Source organism: Vipera berus (genome assembly GCF_964194415.1).
Source record: "Vipera berus genome assembly, chromosome: 3".
In the NCBI taxonomy this organism is placed as follows: domain Eukaryota; kingdom Metazoa; phylum Chordata; class Lepidosauria; order Squamata; family Viperidae; genus Vipera; species Vipera berus.
This window is the reverse complement of record NC_138204.1, coordinates 6,052,094-6,076,424: the sequence shown is the minus strand read 5'-3', so window position 1 is coordinate 6,076,424 and position 24,331 is coordinate 6,052,094. Positions and strand designations below refer to the sequence as shown.

The following is a 24,331-nucleotide window of genomic DNA, read 5'->3' as shown; positions in this document are numbered from 1 at the left end:
CTTTCCTTTTGCCTGCCTTGCCCTCACCCCAATGCATAATAAGCCTTATTTTTCTAAAGCCGTCTGCGTGCGTGAAAACGAAGAGGTCAGAAAGCTTTACAGCAAAAGGGCCATGTAGCATCTTCAGCAACAGCCCATAGACTTATATGCCACTTCACAGCACCTTACAGCCCTCTGTAAGCGGTGTACAGAGTCAGCCTCTTGCCTCCGACAGTCTGGGTCCTCAGTTTAACCGGCCTCGGATGGATGGAAGGCTGAGTCAACCTTGAGTTGATCAGGATCGAACTCCAGGCTGTGGGCAGAGTCAGCCTGCAATGCTGCATTCTAACCACTGCACTACTATGGCACATATAGCACAGACAGACTTCTCTAAATGGTTGACAGAGTCAGCATATTGCCCCTGACAATATGGGCCCTCATTTTACCGGCCTCAGAAGGATGGAAGGCTGAGTCAACCTTGAGTTGATCAGGATCGAACTCCAGGCTGTGGGCAGAGTCAGCCTGCAATGCTGCATTCTAACCACTGCACCACTATGGCAGATATAGCTAGATAGACAGACAGACCTCTCTGAGCAGTTTACAGAGTCAGCCTGTTGCCCCCAACAATCTGGGTCCTCATTTTACCGACCTCAGAAGGATGGAAGGCTGAGTCAACCTTGAGCCAGTCGTAGTCAAAAGATGTAAGCATGGTTATCTGAAGAGATGGGGGTGTCACGGGTCTTCACCCGACCCATGACATCCTTGTGCAAAGGCTATGCAATCACAGGTAGTCCTCGACTTACGAACACAGTTAGAATTAGAATTAGAATTTATTAAATTTATATGCCACCCTTCTCCCTAAGGACTCAGGGCGGCACACAACAATAAAAAGTTAAAAAACATAAATTACAAAATTTTAAAAAAAGAATTAAATCATAAATGTAATAAATACATAACAATTCACCCAATAAAATCTACCGTATTTATCGGCGTATAACACGCACCGGCGTATAACACGCACCTCATTTTAAAAAGGAAATTTCAGGAAAAAAACCTTAAATTATATCGGCGTATAACACGCATACATCATTTGCCCCCTATTTTCAGGAAGAAAAAGTGCGTGTTATACGCCAATAAATACAGTAATTAAAAACTATAGCCAGTCCAGGCCCGATGGTTGGAACAGCCATGTCTTCAGGTCACGGCGGAAAGACCGAAGGTCAGGGGCCGTCCGCAGCTCCAGAGGCAACTCATTCCAGGGGGTCGGCGTGCCCACAGAGAAGGCTCTCCCCCTGGGGGTCGCCAGCCGGCATTGCTTAGCCGACGGAACCCTGAGGAGGCCGACTCTGTGGGAGCAAACCGGGCGATGGGAGGTAGACATTGGCAGCAGGTGGTCTCGCAAGTACCCTGGGCCTAAGCCATGTAGGGCTTTAAAGGTGATTATCAGCACCTTGAATCGCACCCGGAGGGCAACCGGAAGCCAGTGCAGCTCGCGCAGGAGTGGTGTAACATGGGAGTATCAAGAAACTCCCATAAGCACCCGCGCGGCCACATTCTGCACCAGCTGAAGCCTCCGGGAGCACTTCAAGGGCAGCCCCATGTAGAGAGCATTGCAGTAATCCAGGCGAGAAGTGGCAAGGGCGTGGGTGACTGTGCATAGGGCATAGTTGAGACCCAAAGTTCTGTGGCTAAGTGAGACAGTTGTCAAGCGAGTTTTGCCCCATCTTACGACCTTGCCCGTTGTTAAGTGAATCGTTAAGTTGGTCACACAGTGGTTAAGTGAATCTGGCTTCCCCCATTGATTTTGCTTGTCAGGAGGTCAGAAAAGGTGGTCACATGAACCCGGGACACTGCAATCATCATAAATACAAGTCAGTTGCCAAAGAGTCAGAATTTTGATCACAGCCCCTGTGAGGATGCTGCAGTGCTCATAAGTGTGAAAAACAGTCATAAGAGTCCCCTTTTTTTGGGTGGTGAAATTTTGTCACTCAATGAACTGTTGTAACTCAAGGACTACCTGTAACTGTTGGCATTGGTGCGAGGAGGTTGTGTGTGCCCTGGGGAAGACAGTGTCTAGATGGTGGAAAGGACAGTGGAAAGGAAATGGGGATGTCTTTAATTTAACTAATTTAATTGGGTTTTAGTTTAATTTCAGGGACTGTAATTTAATTATAGTTTTTAACTGCTTTTAATTTTTGTATGCTATGTATTTTAATTCTCCCTGTAAACCGCCCTGAGTCCTACGGGAATAGGGCGGTATATAAATTTAAATAATAAATAAATAAATGTCTTGGTTTGATGAGGAAGTTCTAGATCAGGGGTAGGCAACCTTGGCTCTTCTATGACTTGTGGACTTCAACTCCCAGAATTCCTGAGCCAGCATGGGGGAAATATGGCCCCTTCATGACTCGTGGACTTCAACTCCCAGAATTCCTGAGCCAGCCATACTGAGGGGAAAGGGAGAGGTTGCCATGCTGGCTCAGGAATTCTGGGAGTTGAAGTCCACAAGTCATGAGGGGGCCAAAGTTTCCCACATGCTGGCTCAGGAATTCTGGGAGTTGAAGTCCACAAGTCATGAGGGGGCCAAAGTTTCCCCCCATGCTGGCTCAGGAATTCTGGGAGTTGAAGTCCACAAGTCATGAGGGGGCCAAAGTTTCCCCCATGCTGGCTCAGGAATTCTGGGAGGAAGTCCACGCGTCGTAAAAGAGCCAAGGTTGCCTACCCCTGTATAGATCTCATCATGATAAATGCTGATTGATGCATTCCAAAAGCAACTTGACATTTTGACTTTTAAGGTGCCTCAAAATGCGGCAGTTCACTGTTTCTCAACCTGGGCAAGTTTAAGATGGGAGGACTTCAATTCCCAGAATTGCCCAATTGAAGTCCACCCATCTTAAACTTGCCAAAGTTAAGAAACGCTGCAGTAGAAAAATAATATCATGCGTTATTATAAATGTTTTGGGGAAACAGTGCTGATTAGTTGGACCTTCAGTCTCATCTAGCAGGTCACTTTCTGTAGGTGTGGGAGGCTCTTATTTCTCCTTAGTTTCACGTTGGAGCACCCACAAGTTCTGAAGGCAAGCTGTTCCTCTGGTTAATTGTTTTCACTGTCAGGAAGTTTCTCCTTAGTTCTAGGTTGCTTCTCTCCTTGACTAGTTTCCATCCGTTGCTTCTTGTCCTGCTTTCAGGTGCTTTGGAGAATAGCTTGACTCCCTCTTCTTTGGGGCAGCCCCTGAGATATTGGAACGCTGCTATCATGTCCCCCCTGGTCCTTCTCTTCATTAAACTAGACATACCCAATTCCAGCAACCATCCCTTATATGTTTTAGCCTCCAGTCCTCTGATAATCTTTGTTGCTATTCTCTGCACTCTTTCTAGAGTCTCAACCTCTCTTTTATATGGTGATGACCAAAACAGGATGCAGGATTCCAAGTATGGTCTTACTAAGGCAGAGGTCCCCAACCTTTTGGCCACCAGGGACCGGTTCCGTGGAGAGAAGTTTTTTTTTCCACGGACCAGACAGGGCGTGGTTATGTATGCTGCCTGCATCCCGTGGATGGGCCTTTGCTTGTTTGCACGGACCGGTTGCTGGCACGCCACGGACCGGGACCGGTTCACAGACCGGGGGGGGGGGGTTGGGTTGGGGACCCCTGTATTAAGGCATTGTAAAATGGTGCTAACACTTCACATGAAGTTTATAGGGGTCTCTCAAAGTTTCATGACCTGTTTTAAATAATGACGAGTTACCGGCACCACTGGGGATCATTCATATGGACATGGGTCACCTGTGGGTGTTACATTGCTGACTTTGGCTTTACAGAATGCTCTGTAGCAAGTTTATTTATATATATATATATATATATAGATGGGATGTTTTGCATAAAATTAAAGTTTGGGAATTGCTGCTTAAGGCACAGACTGCTGCGTTTGCCTATCGGCCAAGCATTCCCTAACAAGGCAAGCCACTAGTAGATAAACGGAAAGCGACTCCACTCCTCCTAGCCCTGATGATGTTATCTAGTTGGGTAATGAAACGTCTGCAAGAAAACAAGCTCAGGAGCCCCAAGGACCCCACAGTCGTTTTCCTCCTCTTCCTCCTCGTCACAAAGCCCACTCCTTTCTAGTCCTGATGATGCTACCTAATTGGGTAAAGAAATGCCTCTTCTATTGGTAAAAATCACTCTGTGTGTAGCAACCTGGAACTAAGGAGAAACTTCCTGACAGTTAGAACAACTAACCAGTGGAACAACCTGCCTCCAGAAGCTGTGAATGCTCCAACACTGGAATTCTTTAAGAAGAGACCGGACAGCCATTTGTCTGAAAGGGTGCAGGGTTTCCTGCCTGAGCAGGGGGTTGGACTAGATGACCTCCAAGGTCCCTTCCAACTACTTCTTCTTCTTCTTCTTCTTCTTCTTCTTATTCTTATTCTTATTATTATTATTATTATTATTATTATTATTATTATTATTATTATTATTATTATTATTATTATTATTATCATCATCATCATCATCAGAAAACACACACCCCCGCAGTCGTTCCTGGCCCCAAACCTTCTACGACATGATGGTCCCTGTGCACGGGGATAGTCATCTTGGAAAGATCACACGATGTCCACCGAGGCGTCCGAGGCAGAGCCGAGCTCCCTCTTGTTTTGCGTTGTCCAGTTGTTCCAGGCATATTATTGCCGACTTTTTATTACAGACATTCCTTCCAAGCTGTTTTCTTCATTGCTGTCAACTGTTCCTTCGTGGGTGGGCCCGGAGAGACTTTTCTCACTTCGCACATTCCTCCTCTTCTGCGTCTGTGGAGAGTCTCTTTAAGACATCCTGTGCAATCGGCTCGTGATCAGAACGAGGATCTGGCTATAATATTAACACAGCCACTGGGGGAAATCAGCGGGGCCTTGGCAGATAACTAGCTGGATTGGCTAAAGGATTCCAAGCGTATTATTATTATTATTATTATTATTATTATTATTATTATTATTATTATTATTATTATTATTATTATTATTATTATTATTATTAAGTTGAAAATTATCAAAATACAAGCAGAGCCTTTTTTTTTTTCACCCAAGCATTTGGAGAAATGGGATATTTGTTCTCCCAGTTGCGATTTCTTTCCACCCCGCCACTTTTCCAAAATGGGTGGTAGACACCAGCGCCAGGTGTAAATAGAGCTTCCCCATGAGTGGAGTTTTAAATCTTGACTGCGCCTGCAGTATATGTAGTCCTTGACCTTATGACCATAATGGAGCCTGTCCATTACAGTTGTAAGTTATGATTGTAAAATGGGAATAATAATAATAATAACAACAACAACAATAACAATAGAGTTGGAAGGGACCTTGGAGGTCTTCTAGTCCAACCCCCTGCTCAGGCAGGAAACCCTATACCATTTCAGACAAACGGCTGTCCAGTCTCTTCTTAAAAACTTCCAGTGTTGGAGCATTCACTGCTTCTGGAGGCAGGTTGTTCCACTGGTTAATTGTTCTAACATGTTTACATGTGTGCATACGGGGCTGTGAGCACACGCGTGCTGCAAGTGGGACAGGGCTAGCACCCACGTGGTACTAGCCCTGCCCCTTTCTTGCGTGGCGCAGCGCTTTGCTTCCGCGTAGCACGGCGGCATCCATTTTTGCACCTTGCAGCGCAGCATGGCAGCGGCCTGTTTTTGCACCCCACGGTGTGGCAGCGGCCCATTTTTGCACTCCGTGGCACGGCGTTCTGTTTTTGCTCCCTGTAGCCGTGGCACTAGCGCAAGTGAGAGGGTGTGCGCACACACTGGCCAGCCTGTCCCGTGGCCCAGTGGCCAGCAGACCACAGCCCACTACCGGTCCGCAGCCCACAGGTTGGGGATCCCTGCACTAGACCATGGGGAGTTTTCGCCAAAACAACGGAAGTAAATGCTGGCTTTCGGCAAAAGCGCTGTAAATTGCAGTGACGTAACCACAGGAAGCTGTGAAAAGCCATAAATGCAGGCGGGTTGCCAAGCATCTGAAAGGCAATCATGCGACGGGGGGGGGTGTTTGTCATAACTACAAACGGTCACTCAATAGTTTAAGTCGAGAACTACCTGTATAAACAGGTTGGGCTATCCTAAGCGACTGTTTTTGATGGTGCCCGCATTAGGCCTCACGGTGTTTTTGCAAATTATTATTTCACGCAGCCGCTTTATTTTTGTCTGTTTTATTCATTTCTATTATATTTAAATTCGTCCACATCAAACAGAACGTTATTTATATTTTTTTTATTTTATTTTTTATCGTTTAAAACGTGTATCTATTTGATAAGTCTCTCTTCGTGGCAGAAGTTTGCTCTTTCTTAATTCTGGGTCAAGGAGCTTCTTAAAGATCCAACAGTTGAGGCGGAAGGGAAATAAGTGTGCGGGGGGGTTGAATTATCATAATAATAATAAGTTGGAAGGGACCTTGGAGGTCATCTAGTCCAACCCCCTGCTCAGGCAGGAAACCTTATACCATTTCAGGCAAATGGCTGTCCAGTCTCTCCTTAAAAACTTACACTGTTGGAGCATTCACAGCTTCTGGAGGCAGGTTGTTCCACTGGTTAATTGTTCTAACTGTCAAGAAGTTTCTCCTTAGTTCTAGGTTGCTTCTCTCTTTGGTTAGTTTCCATCCGTTGTTTCTTGTCCTGCCTTCAGGCGCTTTGGAGAACTGCTTGACTCTCTCTTCTTTGGGGCAGCCCCTGAGATATTGGAACGCTGCTATCATGTCACCCCTCACCCTTCTCTTCATTAAACTACACATACCCATATGTTTTAGCCTCCAGTCACCCAATCATCTTTGTTGTTGTTTTTTAATTCCATTTATATCCCGCCCTTCTCCGAAGACTCAGGGCGGCTTACAAGCTTAGCAGTAGCCTTCATTCTATGTATATGCCTGCTTATTAGGGCTTTCACACACACCCCAAGCGGCATTATTACAAAGTCAGCTTAATTGCCCCCAACAATCTGGGTCCTCATTTTACCTACCTCGGAAGGATGGAAGGCTGAGTCAACCTTGAGCCTGGTGGGACTCGAACCTGCACTAATTGCAGGCAGCTGGTGTTACTTAAGGAGGCATTAGCCCACTGCTCCACCAAGGCTCTTGTTGCTCTTCTCTGTACTCTTTCTAGAGTCTCGACATCTTTTTTACATCGTGGTGACCAAAACTGGATGCAGTATTCCAGGTGTGGCCTTACCAAGGCATTGTAAAGTGGTATTAGTCCTTCACGTGATCTTGATTCTATCCCTCTGTTAATGCAGCCTAGCACTGTGTTGGCTTTTTTGGCAGCTGCAGCACACGGCTGGCTCCTATTGAAGGGATTGTCCACTAGGACTCCGAGATCTCTCTCTCAGTTGCTACTATTGAGCAATTGTAACTGAAGGTTGGGGTTAGGCTTAGGGTTTGGGCTAGGATGAGGGAACAATGAGATAAGAGGATTGGGAGGGACCTTGGAGGTCTTCTAGTCTAACCCCTTTGCTGGAGCAGGAGACCTTATACCAGAGTTCTCCAACTTTGCCAGGTTGGCAGCTCAGAGCAGTGGGGGGAAGGGGGGAATGATTTTGTGGTGGTGCGTGTGTACGCCTGCTACGTTCATAATGACACTTGCATGAGTGGGAGGTCGCAAACACCCGCAAGGGGACTTGCGCGAGTGGGGCCACATGAATGCCCGCAACGAGGCTCACACGAGTGGGGCCGTGAGCGCCCGCAACAAGGTTTGCACGAATGGGACCCTACGCACACGCCAGCCGGCCACTCAGGTGTCCCACTAGCAATCAGGCCACGGCCCGGTAGTGTTGGGGACCCCTGCCTTATACTATTCCAGAAAGATGGTTGTCTAATTCCAGACAAACATTTGTCCAGTGGAAAAAAAATAAGAGACGGAATAGCCCACGGCTGCATAAAGGGTGGAGAAAGAAGCTCCAAAAGATCCTCCCTAATTTCTCGGGCTGCAAAAGAGACGGCGGGAGACTCGTACTTTCAAACTTGCCAGATTCTGTTAATGTAGCCTTACAATATAGCAGAATTCACTCCTCTGGTGGCGTTTCCTAGCCTGGACCACCTGGGTAGGTTGAGAGCTGTGGAGCTTGAAATACTAAACAGGAAGAGAGATCACCGCAGAGGGGGACTGCAGCCAAGAAATTAAAAGACGCTTGCTCCTGGGGAGGAAAGCCATGGCAAATCTAGACAGCACACTAAAAAGCAGAGACATCACCCTGTCAACAAAAGTGCGTATAGTCAAGGCTATGGTCTTCCCAGTTGCAATGTATGGCAGTGAAAGTTGGACCATAAAAAAGGCTGAGCGCCAAAGAATTGAGGCCTTTGAACTATGGTGCTGGAGAAGACTCCTGCGAGTTCCTTGGACTGCAAGGCGATCAAACTGGTCAGTCCTAGAGGAGATCAACCCTGACTGCTCTTTAGAAGGCCAGATCCTGAAGTGGAAACTCAAATCCTTTGGCCACCTAATGAGAAGGAAGGACTCACTGGAGAAGAGCCTAATGCTGGGAAAGATGGAGGGCAAGAGAAGAAGGGGACGACAGAGAACGAGGTGGCTGGATGGAGTCACTGAAGCAGTAGGCGTGAGCTTAAAGGGACTCCAGAAGATGGTGGAGGACAGGAAGGCCTGGAGGAATGTCGTCCATGGGGTCGCGATGGGTTGGACATGACTTCGCAACTAACAACAACCATATATACATGTATACATGTATGTATGTGGGAGTATTAGGAAATCTCGCAGTTGGAATCCGCTCTGGGACGTTACACTTTCTTATTGTTGTTGCACTCCTATTCATTGTTTTGAAAAGCCAAGAAAGATTCTAAGCAAACTGTGTTGGGCAAAGAGCTGCACTGACCTCTTACTTGGCTAGCAATGCTTACCTCGAGATCTGGGAACCGTTCCCAGAATAGCTGAATGGAACCCGTTGAATAAAATGGAGCTATAAAATAAAGAAAAAGCTGATGCAAAATCCATCTGTTTTCTTCCCGGCTGTAGGGGAAAATGATATCGTATTAAGCTTCGTGTTATATTTGTTAGATCTTAAACAGGCGAAAGAAATAGAACGAGCCCTCCACGTGGGTCCACAATTCAGCCCCAGATTTCTGTGACTTAAGCCAGATAGTTGCTGAGTGCGTGTCGCCCAATTTTACGACCTTTTTTGCCACCGTTGTTAAGCGAATCACTGCATTTGTTGGGTGAATCCGGCGGTCATTAAGCTGCCTCCCTTGACTTGGCTTGTTAGAAAGCGGCTGAGAAAGTTGCAAATGAAGATCACGTGACTGCAGGGTGCCGCAACCATGATCACGTCACCATGGGGATGCTATCATGGTCATAAATGTGACGACCGGTTGTAAGTGACTTTTTCAGTGGTGGGGTAACTTGCAACAGATGTTGAAAAAATGATTGTAAGTCAAGGACTAACTATAGAATAAACCTGGGGTCTGCTAAACTACCTAGATCAATGTTTCTCAACCTTGGCCACTTTAAGATGGATAGACTTCAACTCCCAGAATTCCTCAGCCATCCATGCTGGCGGGAGAATTCTGGGAGTTGAAGTCCGTGCATCTTAAAAGTAGTAGAGGTTGAGAAACACTGGTCTAGATCAGTGTTTCTCAATGCATGGACTTCAGCTCCCAGAATTCCTGAAGATTTTCTACTCCAAAGATGCCAAAGATCTGCCATTCCAATTTAACAGAGTTGGAAGGGACCTTGGAGGTCTTCTAGTCCAACCCCCTCCTGCTCAAGCAGGAGACCCTATACCATTTTACACAAATGGATTTCTAACCTTTGAGCGAATCGTTCCTCATCATGGCGGTCCCCAGAAGATGAACGTGCTCATCGGACGTCTGCCCTTTGCATGACTTTCTCTTTGCTCGACAAAGGACAAAAGGAACGGGAAGGAGAGCAGCCTGGGATCCTTCAGTGTCGCTCTATGAAATACGCTGTGTCTTGACACTATTTGAATCTTCCCTTTCCTGGGAAGAAGACACAGAACACAGCGTGCATAAAGCATAAACAAGTATTAGGACATAAAGTTTGACCTTCAGAGCTGCACTTGGCAGCTGAAGATACACCCGGTGACAAAATTGGGAAGGTGGTTGATAGCTGAATGAACTGGATCAGTGTTGTAGTAATGCTTTACTTAGGGGGCCTTGGTGCTCTCTGAGCTGGGTTGTTTTCTTGCAGACGTTCCATGACCCAACTAGGTAACATCATCAGTGCTAGAAGGAAGTGGGGTTTGCGAGGAGGAATAGGAATGTGGGATCCTTGGTGCTGTCTGAGCTGGGTTGTTTTCTTGCAGATGTTTCATTACCAAACTAGGGAACATCATCAGTGGGAAGAGGAGGAGGAATAGGACTGTGGGGTCCTTGGTGCTCTTTGAGCTGGGTTGTTTTCTTGCAGACATTTCATTACCAAACTAGGGAACATCATCAGTGGGGGGAGGAGGCGGAGGAGGAGGAGGAATAGGACTGTGGGGTCCTTAGTGCTCTCTGAGCTGGGTTGTTTTCTTGCAGACGTTCCATGACCCAACTAGGTAACATCATCAGTGCTAGAAGGAAGTGGGGTTTGCGAGGAGGAATAGGAATGTGGGATCCTTGGTGCTGTCTGAGCTGGGTTGTTTTCTTGCAGACGTTTCATTACCAAACTAGGGAATATCATCAGTGGGAAGAGGAGGAGGAATAGGACTTTGGGGTCCTTGGTGCTCTTTGAGCTGGGTTGTTTTCTTGCAGACGTTTCATTACCAAACTAGGGAACATCATCAGTGGGGGGAGGAGGAGGAGGAGGAGGAGGAATAGGACTGTGGGGTCCTTGGTGCTCTCTGAGCTGGGTTGTTTTCTTGCAGACGTTTCATTACCAAACTAGGGAACATCATCAGTGGGGGGAGGAGGAGGAGGAGGAGGAGGAATAGGACTGTGGGGTCCTTGGTGCTCTTTGAGCTGGGTTGTTTTCTTGCAGACGTTTCATTACCAAACTAGGGAACATCATCAGTGGGGGGAGGAGGAGGAGGAGGAGGAGGAGGAGGAATAGGACTGTGGGGTCCTTAGTGCTCTCTGAGTTGGGTTGTTTTCTTGCAGACGTTTCATGACCCAACTAGATAACATCATCAGTGCTTAAATTTTCAATCTCTGTGGGGTCCTTCGTGCAGGGGTCTGCAACCTTGACAACTTTTAAGACTTGTGGACTTCATATGCCAGAATTCCTCTGCCAGCTATGCTGGTGGAGGAATGCTGGGAGCTGTAGTCCACAAGTCTTGAAAGTTGTCAAGGTTGCAGACCCCTGCCTTAGTGCAATCTGAGTTTGGTTAGCTTTTTTGGCAGACGTTTCATGACCCAACTAGGTAACATCATCAATGCTAGACAGGAGTGGGGTCTGCTCTCTGTTTATATACAACTGGCTTTCCCTAATCAAGGAACTACACTTTATATAACACAGCAGTTACGAAGGCGTGTATATACTCTGCAGCATATTTATTTGATTAACTCTTAATTTTATTATTGATATTCCATGATTTTTACAAGGGACTCAAAGCAACAAACACATCCAACAAACTTTCGGCCTCCTATTTCCCCCCCAACAACAACAACAACCCTGTGAGGTGGGATGGGCTGAGAGTGACTGACTCAAGGTCGTCCACCTGCCTTTCATGACCATGTCATGAGTCTCCTGGCGCCTGGTGCAAAGTCACCCAGCCGGTTTCCATGCCTAGGCAGAACTAGAACTCACAATCTCCTGGTGATTGACCCAAAGTCACCCAGCTGGCTTTCATGCCTGGGCGGAACTAGAGCTCACAATCAATTGGTGATTGATCCAAAGTCACCCAGCTGGTTTTTGCGCCTAAGGCAGGACTAGACCTCACAATCTCCTGGCGATTGATCCAAAGACGCCCAGCTGGTTTTTAGGCCTAAGGCGGGACTAGCACTCACAGTCTCCTGGTGATTGACCCAAAGTCACCCAGCTGGCTTTCATACCTAAGGCAGAACTAGAACTTACAATCTGCCGCTGATTGATCCAAAGTCGCCCAGCTGGTTTTTGCGCCTAAGGCGGGACTAGAACTCACAGTCTCTTGGTTTACTAGCCTGGCGCTTTAACCACTAGACCAGATTGCTTGATTATGATCGGTTCCTTTACTGGGGATCATTGATCCTAAATGATTATGTGTGAGAGAAAGAGAGAGAGAGAGAGAAATTTTCCTGCAGTTTTCTTGGCTGGATTTCAGACGTGGTTTGCCCTAGCCATCTTCTTCCTAACACTGAGAGAGGGTGACTGCCCCAAGGTCACCCAGTCGTCTTCGTGCCTAAAGCGGGACTAAAATTCACCGTCGCCCACTTTCTAGCCTGGCGCCTTCCGCCCCCCAGACCAAACTTCCCCTCTTATCACCTCAATATCTTTGCGCTCCCAAAAATTGGAACTGTGAAGCAGGAGAGGACCTGATTTCCTGGGATGGGAGAGAGTGTGAAGCAAGATTTTGTTTTTTGATATATATATATTACACACACACGCACACACACACAATTTGTCCTGATCAAACTTCCTGCTTTTTGTCGGCTTCTCCTTCAGAATCTCTGCATTGCCCTCACGAAGAAGGATGCTTTAAAACCGCAGTGAATTAATGCAAGGCTTTTAATTTCGATGGTGTGGAGGCTTGGAAGACCAGGACTGGGAGTGTCCTTGTAACCACGGCAATGTTGTTGCTTTCGGCAGGGGCTGTTCGCTAAGCTGCAATTGCCCTAGGCCGGGCGGGGGCCACGGGGACATCTGGTCGGCCCTCGGGCACCGACGAAACACCCGGCGTGGGCCAGAAGGCCTGAAGAGGACTGTCCATGCCGACCGTTTGCGAAGTGGGGAAGCAGGTAAGCAGCAGATCCTAACTCAACTCATTCGCAAAACCCAGGATAACATTTTCAAACTCTTGCTTGTAAGGCGGCGGTCTCCAGCCTTGCTGGCTCCACGGACCGGTGACAACGGGGTGGGTGGCGGGGCGGGGGCAATAAGTTTTGCGCACACAACCTCTGTGAAGTTGCGAACCAGGGCTGTTGTTAGCTCTGGAGAGGAACACCTGTGCCGTCTCTCCAACCGTTGCCCTTTCATCCTTCGTTAGGAGCCTCTCTTGGCGGTTTCAGGCTCTGAGGCTGGTGCAGCACCAACAGGTGTGAGATTGTGCAGGTGTGTAAGTCGGGGGAGGAAGAAGTACAATGCCCCAGACGGTGCACGAAGCAAAGGACACGAAGGTGGCACCCCCAAACCTTCCCCATTCCTGGGAAAGTAAATTAACTAAAGAAAAGAGCCTTGGTGGAGCAGTGGGCTAATGCCTCCTTAAGTAACACCAGCTGCCTGCAATTAGTGCAGGTTCGAGTCCCACCAGGCTCAAGGTTGACTCAGCCTTCCATCCTTCCGAGGTAGGTAAAATGAGGACCCAGATTGTTGGGGGTAGTAAGCTGACTTTGTAATAATGCCGCTTGGGGGGTGTATGAAAGCCCTAATAAGCAGGCATATACATAGAATGAAGGCTACTGCTAAGCTTGTAAGCCGCCCTGAGTCTTCGGAGAAGGGCGGGATATAAATGGAATTAAAAATAAAATAAATAAAAACCTAGATCCCGTACATGCATGACCTGGTTCCAACAGGCTGTGGACCGGTAAGGGTTTGCAGCCCGGGGTTTGGGGGTCCCTGTTGTAGGGCATCAACTGTCACTGACCCAAGAAAAAACTCTAGTTTAGTCCTTGACTTAACGGCCACAACTGAGCCCAAACCTTCCGTTGCCAAGCCAAGAGACTTTTGCAACGCTTTTAAAGATAATTTTTGTCACGGTTGTTGAGCAAATCACTGCGGTTGTTAAAAGTGAATCATGCGGTCGTTAAGCAAAGCTGCCTTTCCCCCCCCACACACACACACACGCACGCCCCGTTGACTTTGTTTGTCGGCAGCCGGCTGGGATGGTGATCACATGGCCCCGGCACAATGCAATCGTCATAAATACAAGTCAGTTGCCAAGCCCCTCCCGCCCACGTGTCGATCACGTGACCCATGGGGGTGAACAAATGAATGGATGAGAATATCATTAGCGCTTAAGATTTATATACTGCCCCAGAACTCTCTACAGCCCTCTCTTAAGCGTTTTACAGAATCAGCGTTATTGCCCCTCCAACTCTCCGGACCCTCATTTTACCGACCTCGGAAGGATGAAAGGCTGAGCTGACCTTGAGCTGGCCAGGATCGAACTGCTGGCAGTGGGCAGAAACAGCCTGCAATACTGCCTTCTAACCACTGTGCTCAATATCTATTGATGGATGGAATGAATGAACGAATCGATCGATCGACGAATGAGAGAATGAATCGGTGAGTGAATGAAAGACTAAATGGAAAGGAAGGAAGGAAGGAAGGAAGGAAGGAAGGAAGGAAGGAAGGAAGGAAGGAAGGAAGGAAGGATTGAATGTTCTCTGCAGGGCCTCCCGCCGAGTCTGCTGGCCGAGATGGCTTGTTCCTCACCCTCTCTGTTTGGCTCCTCCCCTTTCCAGTACCCAGAGCCGCCGTACCCGGACAGACCGCTTCCAATGTCCCAGCATGAGACGTCTCCAGCTGCACTGCGGAGGGCCAGCAACCACCGTCGGGGCAACCCCTGCTCCCTGTGCTGGTGGTGCTGTTGCAGCTGCTCGTGGTAGGTGCCTCCTACGGGAAGGCGGGGGGTGGGAGGGTGGGCTTCGGCTCTTTCCTGGCCTCCGCTCTGCTTCTTCTATACACAGGCACAGCTGCACACGTGCACGGCTTCACACCTCTGCCAGGACTCTGCCTTCTTTGCAAGTAGTCCTAGACTTAACGACGATGGTTTACTGAATGCTTGAAAGTTAGGATGGACCTCTCCGGGGTTACTTATGATGTGATTCTGATGGCCAGAATCCATCCCATCCTTCCCTTCCTTTCCCTTCCCTCCCTTCCCTTCCCCTCCCTCCCCTCCTATTTTTCTTCCTTTCCTTTCCTCCCCTCCCACTTGTCCTTCCCTTCCCTTTCCTTCCGTCCCACTTTTCTTCCTTACCCTTCCCTTCCTTTCCCTTCTCTTTCCTATCCTCCTATTTTTCTTCCTTTCCTTCCCTTCCTTCCTTTCCCTTCCCTTCCCTTCCCTCCCCTCCCACTTGTCTTCCCTTCCTTTCCCTTCTCTTCCCTTCCCTTCCCTCCCTTCCCTTCCCCTCCCTCCCCTCCTATATTTCTTCCTTCCCTTCCCTTCCCTCCCCTCCCACTTGTCTTCCTTTCCTTCCCTTCCCTTCCCTTCCTTTCCTTTCCCTTCCCTTCCCTTCCCTTCCCCTCCCTCCCCTCCTATTTTTCTTCCTTTCCTTCCCTTCCTTCCTTTCCCTTCCCTTCCCTTCCCTCCCCTCCCACTTGTCTTCCCTTCCTTTCCCTTCTCTTCCCTTCCCTTCCCTCCCTTCCCTTCCCCTCCCTCCCCTCCTATATTTCTTCCTTCCCTTCCCTTCCCTCCCCTCCCACTTGTCTTCCTTTCCTTCCCTTCCCTTCCCTTCCTTTCCTTTCCCTTCTCTTCCCTTCCCTTCCCTTCCCCTCCCTCCCCTCCTATTTTTCTTCCTTTCCTTCCCTTCCTTCCTTTCCCTTCCCTTCCCTTCCCTCCCCTCCCACTTGTCTTCCCTTCCTTTCCCTTCTCTTCCCTTCCCTTCCCTCCCTTCCCTTCCCCTCCCTCCCCTCCTATATTTCTTCCTTCCCTTCCCTCCCCTCCCACTTGTCTTCCCTTCCTTTCCCTTCTCTTCCCTTCCCTTCCCTCCCTTCCCTTCCCCTCCCTCCCCTCCTATATTTCTTCCTTCCCTTCCCTTCCCTCCCCTCCCACTTGTCTTCCTTTCCTTTCCCTTCTCTTCCCTTCCCTTCCCTCCCTTCCCTTCCCCTCCCTCCCCTCCTATATTTCTTCCTTCCCTTCCCTTCCCTCCCCTCCCACTTGTCTTCCTTTCCTTCCCTTCCCTTCCTTTCCCTTCTCTTCCCTTCCCTTCCCTTCCCCTCCCTCCCCTCCTATTTTTCTTCCTTTCCTTCCCTTCCTTTCCCTTCCCTTCCCTCCCCTCCCACTTGTCTTCCTTTCCTTTCCTTCCTTTCCCTTCTCTTCCCTTCCCTCCCTTCCCTTCCCCTCCCTCCCCTCCTATTTTTCTTCCTTTCCCCCCCTTCCCTTCCCTCCCCTTTTCTTCCTTTCCTTTCCTTCCCTTCCATCCCACTTGTCTTCCTTTCCTTCCTTCCCTTCCTTCCTTCCTTCCTTATTTTCTTTCTTTATTCCCTCCTTCCTTTCTTCTCTCTTTTTCTTTCTCTTTCTTTCTCTCTCACACACACAGTTGCATGACTGAACGTCAAGCGCTCAGCATCCAACCCATATTTTATGTCTTGTTTCCAGGGTCCCACAGCCATGTGACAACGTCTTACAACAGTTTTGCCGAAAGTCACCATTTACTTCCATTTTCGGCCAAACTGGCCCATGGCAAACCTTTACTTTGCTTAACAGCTGCAGTGTTCGCGTGACAACCACCGCAAAAAGAAGCTTTGTAAAATCAGATCGGTCAAGCAGGTGACCCGTTTTAGGACCGTGATGGGCAAGCCCCACTACAATCATAAGTCGAGGAACTACCTCTACTAACGATTTCCACTCTGAACCTATTAAAGCAGCTGGATCTTTTGCAGATGCTCAAGTTGAGCTGGGGGGGGGGAGAGATGCTGCTGCTTTAATGAGCCATCTCTTTAAACTTAGCGTAGTTCTTGAAAAATGGCTGTGCTTCTCTTGTTCCATCACCCCAGGCTGCCCAGAGTAGCTGGCAGGGAAGTGTGGTATTCGCAAGAGGCACGAAACTCTTCTTCCAGATGATTTGCATAATACGCCCTGCTTTAAGGTGCAAGGGCTAATGAGCGTTTAATGAGCGCTACCATGTGGTGCCAAACCCAGGAAGGCAGCCATCTTTCCTTGGTAAGCAGCGGGGCGCAACGAAGGTATACTTTAAAAGTGTTCTTTGGTAGAAATGTTTTTTTTAAAAATGGAAATATTTGAGCACTCTGCTAAGCTGATAAGACTGGACTATGAAACTACAGGTAGTCCTCGACTCAGGACCGCAATCAAGCCCCAAATTCCTGTTGCTAAGTAGGGCAGTTGTTCAGTGAGTTTTGCCTCCCCCCTTTTTACGACCTTTCCTGCCACTGTTATATTTTTATTTTATTTTTTATTTTAATTCCATTTATATCCCGCCCTTCTCCGAAGACTCAGGGCGGCTTACAAGCTTAGCAGTAGCCTTCATTCTATGTATATGCCTGCTTATTAGGGCTTTCACACACACCCCAAGCGGCATTATTACAAAGTCAGCTTAATTGCCCCCAACAATCGGGGTCCTCATTTTACCCACCTCGGAAGGATGGAAGGCTGAGTCAACCTTGAGCCTGGTGGGACTCGAACCTGCACTCATTGCAGGCAGCTGGTGTTACTTTGTTGTTAAGTGAATCACGGCAGTGGTTCAAGTAGCAGCACAGTTGCTAAGTGAACCTGGCTTCCCGTTGCTTGTCAGGAGGTCACGAAAGGAGATCACGTAATCTGGGACAACACAACCGTCAAAAATAGGAGTTGGTTGCTAAAGTGCCTGAATTTTGAACACATGACCATTGGGAGGGGGGGAAGGCTGCCACGGTCGTAAGTGTGAAAAACGATCCTAAGTCTGTTGTAACTTTGAAAGGTCACTAAACAAATGGTCGCAAGCTGAGGACTGTCTATGCTTGTTTGCATTCAGGAGGCATTATAAGTAGTCCTCACTTAACGACCGGTCACTTAGCAACTGTTCAGTTATTATGGGCCCTCCCCCCAAAGCTACTTAGAGCAGGTTCTCAGGTTGCAAAAACTACACACACACACACTGATGTGAACGCATTTGGGGGGGGGGCTTGACAACAGACCCACCATTAAGGCAGTTGCAGCATTCCACAGACAAGTGACCGCCACTTAACAAAGTGTTTTGCCAGTTTCCAACCCTCTGGGAAAAAAATGTCCTGATAGGAATACACGGGCTCACTTAACGACCACGACATTCACTTAACAACCACTGCAGAAAAAAGTCATAAGATCAGCTCCGATCACATGGGTGCCTCAGCTTATGACCGTGACTTACAATGGAAATTCCAGGGTCCACTAGAGGAGAAACTCGCAGATTAACTGTATATATTTTTTCTAACTTTCCCCAGCTCCTGAGCAAAGAGAAGAGGGCCAGTGAGTAGAGTAGAATAGAATAGAAAAGAATAGAAAAGAAAAGAGAATAGAATAGAATAGAATAGAATAGAATAGAATAGAATAGAATAGAATAGAATAGAATAGAGAATAGAATAGAATAGAATAGAATAGAATAGAATAGAATAGAATAGAATAGAATAGAATAGAATAGAATAGAATAGAATAGAATAGAATAGAAATACAGACTGGAATGGAATGGAATAGAATAGAATAGAAAATATGGAATGGAATAGAATAGAATAGAAAATTAGAATAGAATAGAAAATAATAGAATAGAATAGAATAGAATAGAATAGAATAGAATAGAATAGAATAGAATAGAATAGAATAGAATAGAATAGAAATACAGACTGGAATGGAATGGAATAGAATAGAATAGAATAGAATAGAATAGAATAGAATAGAATAGAATAGAATAGAATAGAATAGAATAGAATAGAATAGAATAGAATAGAAAATATGGAATGGAATAGAATAGAATAGAATAGAATAGAATAGAAAATATAGAATAGAATAGAATAGAATAGAATAGAATAGAATAGAATAGAATAGAAAATATGGAATGGAATAGAATAGAATAGAATAGAAAATAGAATAGAATAGAATAGAATAGAATAGAATAGAATAGAATAGAATAGAATAGAATAGAATAGAATAGAATAGAATAGAATAGAATAGAAAATATGGAATGGAATAGAATAGAATAGAAAATAGAATAGAATAGAATAGAATAGAAAATATGGAATGGAATAGAATAGAATAGAATAGAATAGAATAGAATAGAATAGAATAGAAAATATGGAATGGAATAGAATAGAATAGAATAGAGAATAGAATAGAATAGAATAGAATAGAATAGAATAGAATAGAATAGAATAGAAAATATGGAATGGAATAGAATAGAATAGAATAGAATAGAAAATAGAATAGAATAGAATAGAATAGAATAGAATAGAAAATATGGAATGGAATAGAATAGAATAGAAAATAGAATAGAATAGAAAATAGAATAGAATAGAATAGAAAATATGGAATGGAATAGAATAGAATAGAATAGAAAATAGAATAGAATAATAGAATAGAATAGAATAGAATAGAATAGAATAGAATAGAAAATATGGAATAGAATAGAATAGAATAGAGAATAGAATAGAATAGAATAGAATAGAATAGAATAGAATAGAATAGAAAATATGGGAATAGAATAGAATAGAATAGAATAGAATAGAATAGAATAGAATAGAATAGAATAGAAATACAGACTGGAATGGAATGGAATAGAACTTGGCCCTTTTATTACTTGTGGACTTCAACTCCCAGAATTTGTGCCTGGCTGAGGAATTCTGGGAGTTGAAGTCCACAGGTCATCAAAGGGCCAAGTTTGAAGACCCCTGACCTATACCATTTCAGACAAATGGTTGTCCAATCTCTTCTTAAAAACCTCTAGTGATGAAGCCCCCACAACTTCTGGAGGCAAATCCTCCCACTGATTAATTGTTCTCACTGGTAAGAAGTTTCTCTTTAATTCCAGGTTGCTTCTCCCCTTGATTACTTTCCATCCATTGTTTCTTGTCTTACCTTCTGGTATTGCCTTCTTGGAAAATAAATTGACCCCCTCTTCTTTGTGGCAGCCCCTCAGATATTGGAAGGTTGCTATCATGTCACCCCTGGTCTTCTTTTCATTAAGCTAGCCATGCTTGGTTCTTGCAGCCCTTCTTGGTATATTTTAGTCTCCAGTCCCCTAATCATCTTAGTTGCTCTTCTCTGCACTCTTTCCAGAGTCTCTACATCTTTTTTATAATGTGGTGACCAAAACTGGTTGCAGTATTCCAAATATGGTCCCAGTAAGGCTTTATAAATTTTTAATTCCATTTATATCCCGCCCTTCTCCGAAGACTCAGGGCGGCTTACAAGCTTAGCAGTAGCCTTCATTCTATGTATATGCCTGCTTGTTAGGGCTTTCACACACCCCCCAAGCGGCATTATTACAAAGTCAGCTTAATTGCCCCCAACAATCTGGGTCCTCATTTTACCTACCTCGGAAGGATGGAAGGCTGAGTCAATCTTGAGCCTGGTGGGAGGCGAACCTGCACTAATTGCAGTCAGCTGGTGTTACTTAAGGAGGCATTAGCCCACTGCTCCACCAAGTAGTAGTAACTTCAAATGCTCACTAAACTACTGTTGTAAATTGAGGACTAACTTAATTTTACTTGACAATACGAGTGGAACTGTTCTGGTATCTCTAGACCAGGGGTCTTCAAACTTGGCCCTTTTATGACTTGTGGTCTTCAACTCCCAGAATTCCTCAGCCAGGCGTGCCTGGCTGAGGAATTCTGGGAGTTGAAGTCCACAAGTCATAAAAAGGGCCAGGTTTGAAGACCTCTGCTCTAGAATTTTAACTTCTATTTGGTCTTCTGGCTGATTAAACACTTGAGAGAGTCCTGACATCTACTGGCCAAATCAAAGCAGACCAAAATTCAAAAATCAGGAAAGAAAAAAGAAAAAAACCCACTGGGAGCCACATCGCCCTATTAATTCTGATTCCCTTTGCAGACAATTAATTATTCTCAAGTCTTTTTTTCTTTTTCTTTTTTTCACAATTAGCAGTCTGGGTATAAATAATGCTTTGCCTGCATGTTTGATTTTCCCTTGGCTTAATTGAGCAATGCGGTCTCTGTTGAATTTGATTCTGTCATTTCCAATGGTTTTTGCAACTTGCCTGGATTGCTTTGTGGTTGATCTCGCTATTAAATCATCCCAAGAAAAATGAAGTGCCGATGACAACACGGTCTTCTCTTCCTTGCGGTCCGCTAATTGCTTGAGGAGCCCTTCCCTTAGGCCTGCGTTTTTCAAACATGGCGACTTTGAAGCTGCGTGGACTTCAACTCCCAGAATTCCCCAGCCTTAAAGCAGCAGGACTAAAAACTCACAGTCTCCTGGTTTCTTTCTTTTATTTTAATAGAAGTTTTTTATTCGTTTTTTTCCATACACACAATAGTAATTTTTCAACCAATATGCTGTCTGAGTTCACACACTAAGACATATTTAATTCCTAATCCTTTCTAGCCAATGGTAAAAAAACACCTGGTCACAGCTCCTATATGATCTTCAAAATTGAGCTGTGAATCAAGGAGGACACCCAAATTGCGAGCCCTATCTACGGGGGGGGGGGTAATAGGGGTTAAATAGGGGTTTTATTTTATTCAAGGACTAAATTTAATTATTTTAATTGTTCTTAACTTTTGTAATTTGTCTTGTTATTTTAAATTAAGGAATTTAAAATAACAATACAAATTACAAAAGTGAACCGCCCTGAGTCCTACAGGAGAAGGGCGGTATATAAGTCTAATAAGCATAAGCATAAAATAAGTCCCATGTTTGCTAATTGTCCATTTCTTCCTTTTCTTTCAGTCTCATAGCCAATCTGTCCATTTCTGCACATTCTAGTATTTTTCTAATTCTTTCTTCCTCTGACGGTATTCCTTCATTTTTCCAGCGGTGCGCAAATATAATTCTTGCCGCTGTCGTGACTTGAAAAGTATAAGCTTTGTTTATTAGTCTTTTCTGGCATTGTACCTAATAATAATAATAAAAAAGTTCAGGTTTAAAATCAACATGTTCTCCTAACATCTTTTCTAGCCAGGTGTGTGTATTTTTCCCCAATAATTCTTGACTTTTATCACAGGTCCACCGAACGTGTTAATAGGTGCCTGACTTGTGTTTACATTTCTCCAGGTTTCTTGCTGTGAGGCCGTAACCACTACACCAGACGGCCTCACTTGAACGCTTTATTTATTTATTTATTTTATTTTATTTAGATTTATATACTGCCCTTTCCCGAAGGACTCAGGGCGGTTTACAGGGCATTTAAAAAACAGTCAATACAAACGTTAAAACAAATTAAAAGAGATTAAATAGAACCCTGAGAAAATTAAAACCCAGTTAAAATTAAAATTAAAAATATTCTCAGCCTGGGCCAGAGAGCTCGAAGAGCCAGGTCTTCAGGTCCCGGCGGAATGAACGGAGGTCAGGGGCAGTCCTAAGCTCCGCAGGCAGCTGGTTCCACAGGGCAGGCGCACCCGCTGAGAAGGCCCTACCCCTGGGTGTTACCCGCCGGCAGTCTTTAACCGGCGGCACCCTGAGAAGACCCTCCCTGTGGGAGCGCACTGGACGAAGGGAACTTGATGCTGGCAGCAGGTGTTCCCTCGGATATCCCGGGCCCTCGCCATTTAGGGCTTTAAAATACAGCCGTGTAATTAGTGCTCAACGTAGCAGGACAATTGTGCAAAAATTTCAGCTGCTGCGCGAGACGCTCTTTACGTGAACTTTGCCCCTTTTTACGTTCTCCCTTGCCGCAGTTGCTATAAGTGAATCCCTGCAGTTATATAAAGTGAGGAATCCGGTTGTTAGGTGAATCCCGCTGCCCCCATTGACTTTGCCCGTCCGAAGGTCGCGAAAAGGGATCACGTGACCCGGGGGAAACGACGCAGCCGTCATAAATGGGAGCCGGCTGCCGAGCGTCTGAATTTTGATCACGTGGGAGGGTTGCCGTGGTTTTCAGTGCGAAAAAAAAAACAGTCATTTTCTTTCCCGGTGCCATTGTAACTTCAAACAGTCACTAAATGAAAGGTTGCAAGTCAAGGACTTATCGGTAACTTATAAAGCCATGGTTTTTGATTCAGATCTTCAGGAAATTCTCATTTTTCTCCCCTTTCCCCCCCCCCCCCCCGGCCTTAGGAATGAAGACCGGGAGAGGGCCTGGAGAGCATCTCGCGAAACCAAATTGGAGACCATTCCCAACTGTGAATCCTGGTGAGTTTTACCTTTTCTTGTTATTGTTGTTTTTGTTGGTTGTTTTTTTTTTGCAACGCATGCAGTTAGTACAGCTAGTCCTCGACTTTACGACCACAATCGAACCCAGAACTTGGGTTGCTAAGTGAGAAATTTGTTTAAGCCAGTTTTGCCCCGTTTTACGACCTTTCTTGCAGGGTCATTCCCCCCGGGGTCTCTTCAACCTACGGGCCGTCGGGGAGGCCTCCACGTACGACCACAATTGCATCCCCAAATTTCCGTTGCTAAGCGAGACAGTTGTTTTCACCCATTTTACGACCTTTCTTGCCACGGTTATTAAAGTGAATCCCTGCAGGGGTTCAAGTCCGGTATCACGGTTGTTTAAGTGGAATCCGGCGTCTCCCATTGACTTTGCTTGTCAGAAGGTGGCAAAAGGGGATCACGTGACCCCGGGACCCTGCAACCGTCATGAGTACATGCCAGTTGCCAAGCGTCTGAACTTTGATCACATGACCATAGGGAGATGCTGCAGCGGTCGTGTGAAAAACGGTCGTAAGTCCCTTTTTTTCAGTGCCGTTGTAACTGTTCTGTCCCAGCCCAAGTGAGTCCTTGTTATGCTCAGAAGGAGAAACTCCTCTTCCAATCAGGCAGGCAGGAACCGCTGGAAAAACCCAAACCCCTCTTTTAATAATCACAGACCTGAGTCAACGTCCAAGGCAAACAAACACAGTCCACAGAAATTCGATTCCTCAACACGAACGGCGGCCTTCGGCAACCAGCACCTCCCATACCTTCCCTTTTATAATTCAGCCACGGCGTGGCTTCCTAATGCCTTCTCCTTTGCCTTTGGAGCCGCCCCGTTGCCTCCCTCTGTCCTAATCGCTTCTCTCGCCTGCGCTTTCGTGCATCCTGGATTTGTCCCAGCTGTTCTTCATTGCTGTCCAACTCGGAGTCCCAGCACAGCCGTGTCTCAGCCTGAGCGTGAGTAGAGGGGCCAGGCTTCTCATCCCGACTGTAAGTCTTGGAGCTCCTCAGAGCCTTCCTCTGACTCTGATGTCACTCCAGGCCCCTCCTCCTCCTCATCTGAGTCCTCAGACTCAGCTGCCAGATCCACGGGCTGGCGAGGAATCACAGCAGTAACTTCGAACGGTCACTGTTGTAAGTTGAGGGCTACCTAGACTACTAAGTTTATTATAAGGTTAAATTAACACAATCTTGCAGGTCTCGAAATGCATCTCTCTCTCTTCCCCCCCCCCCCCGACTTTACATCCCAAGAAACTAAGGAGGGTCCCTCCTGAGTTGTTTGCCATGTCCCTTTTAC

General features: G+C 46.1%; 1 protein-coding gene across 2 annotated transcripts in view; it reads left to right on the top strand.

The window, feature by feature from the left end:
• RGS19 (regulator of G protein signaling 19) overlaps positions 1 to 24,331 on the top strand; it is a 62,798-nt gene that overhangs the window by 29,888 nt on the left and 8,579 nt on the right. The window contains exons 2-4 of one of the 2 annotated variants that reach the window (XM_081323843.1): positions 12,684 to 12,832; positions 14,498 to 14,637; positions 22,957 to 23,031. In XM_081323843.1, coding sequence (XP_081179969.1) covers positions 12,803 to 12,832; positions 14,498 to 14,637; positions 22,957 to 23,031 — 245 coding nt within the window. In that variant the 5' untranslated portion in view covers positions 12,684 to 12,802. Of the gene's footprint in view, positions 1 to 12,554; positions 12,833 to 14,497; positions 14,638 to 22,956; positions 23,032 to 24,331 lie in introns of those variants that run through there. The other variant, XM_081323844.1, reaches the window with a different exon arrangement.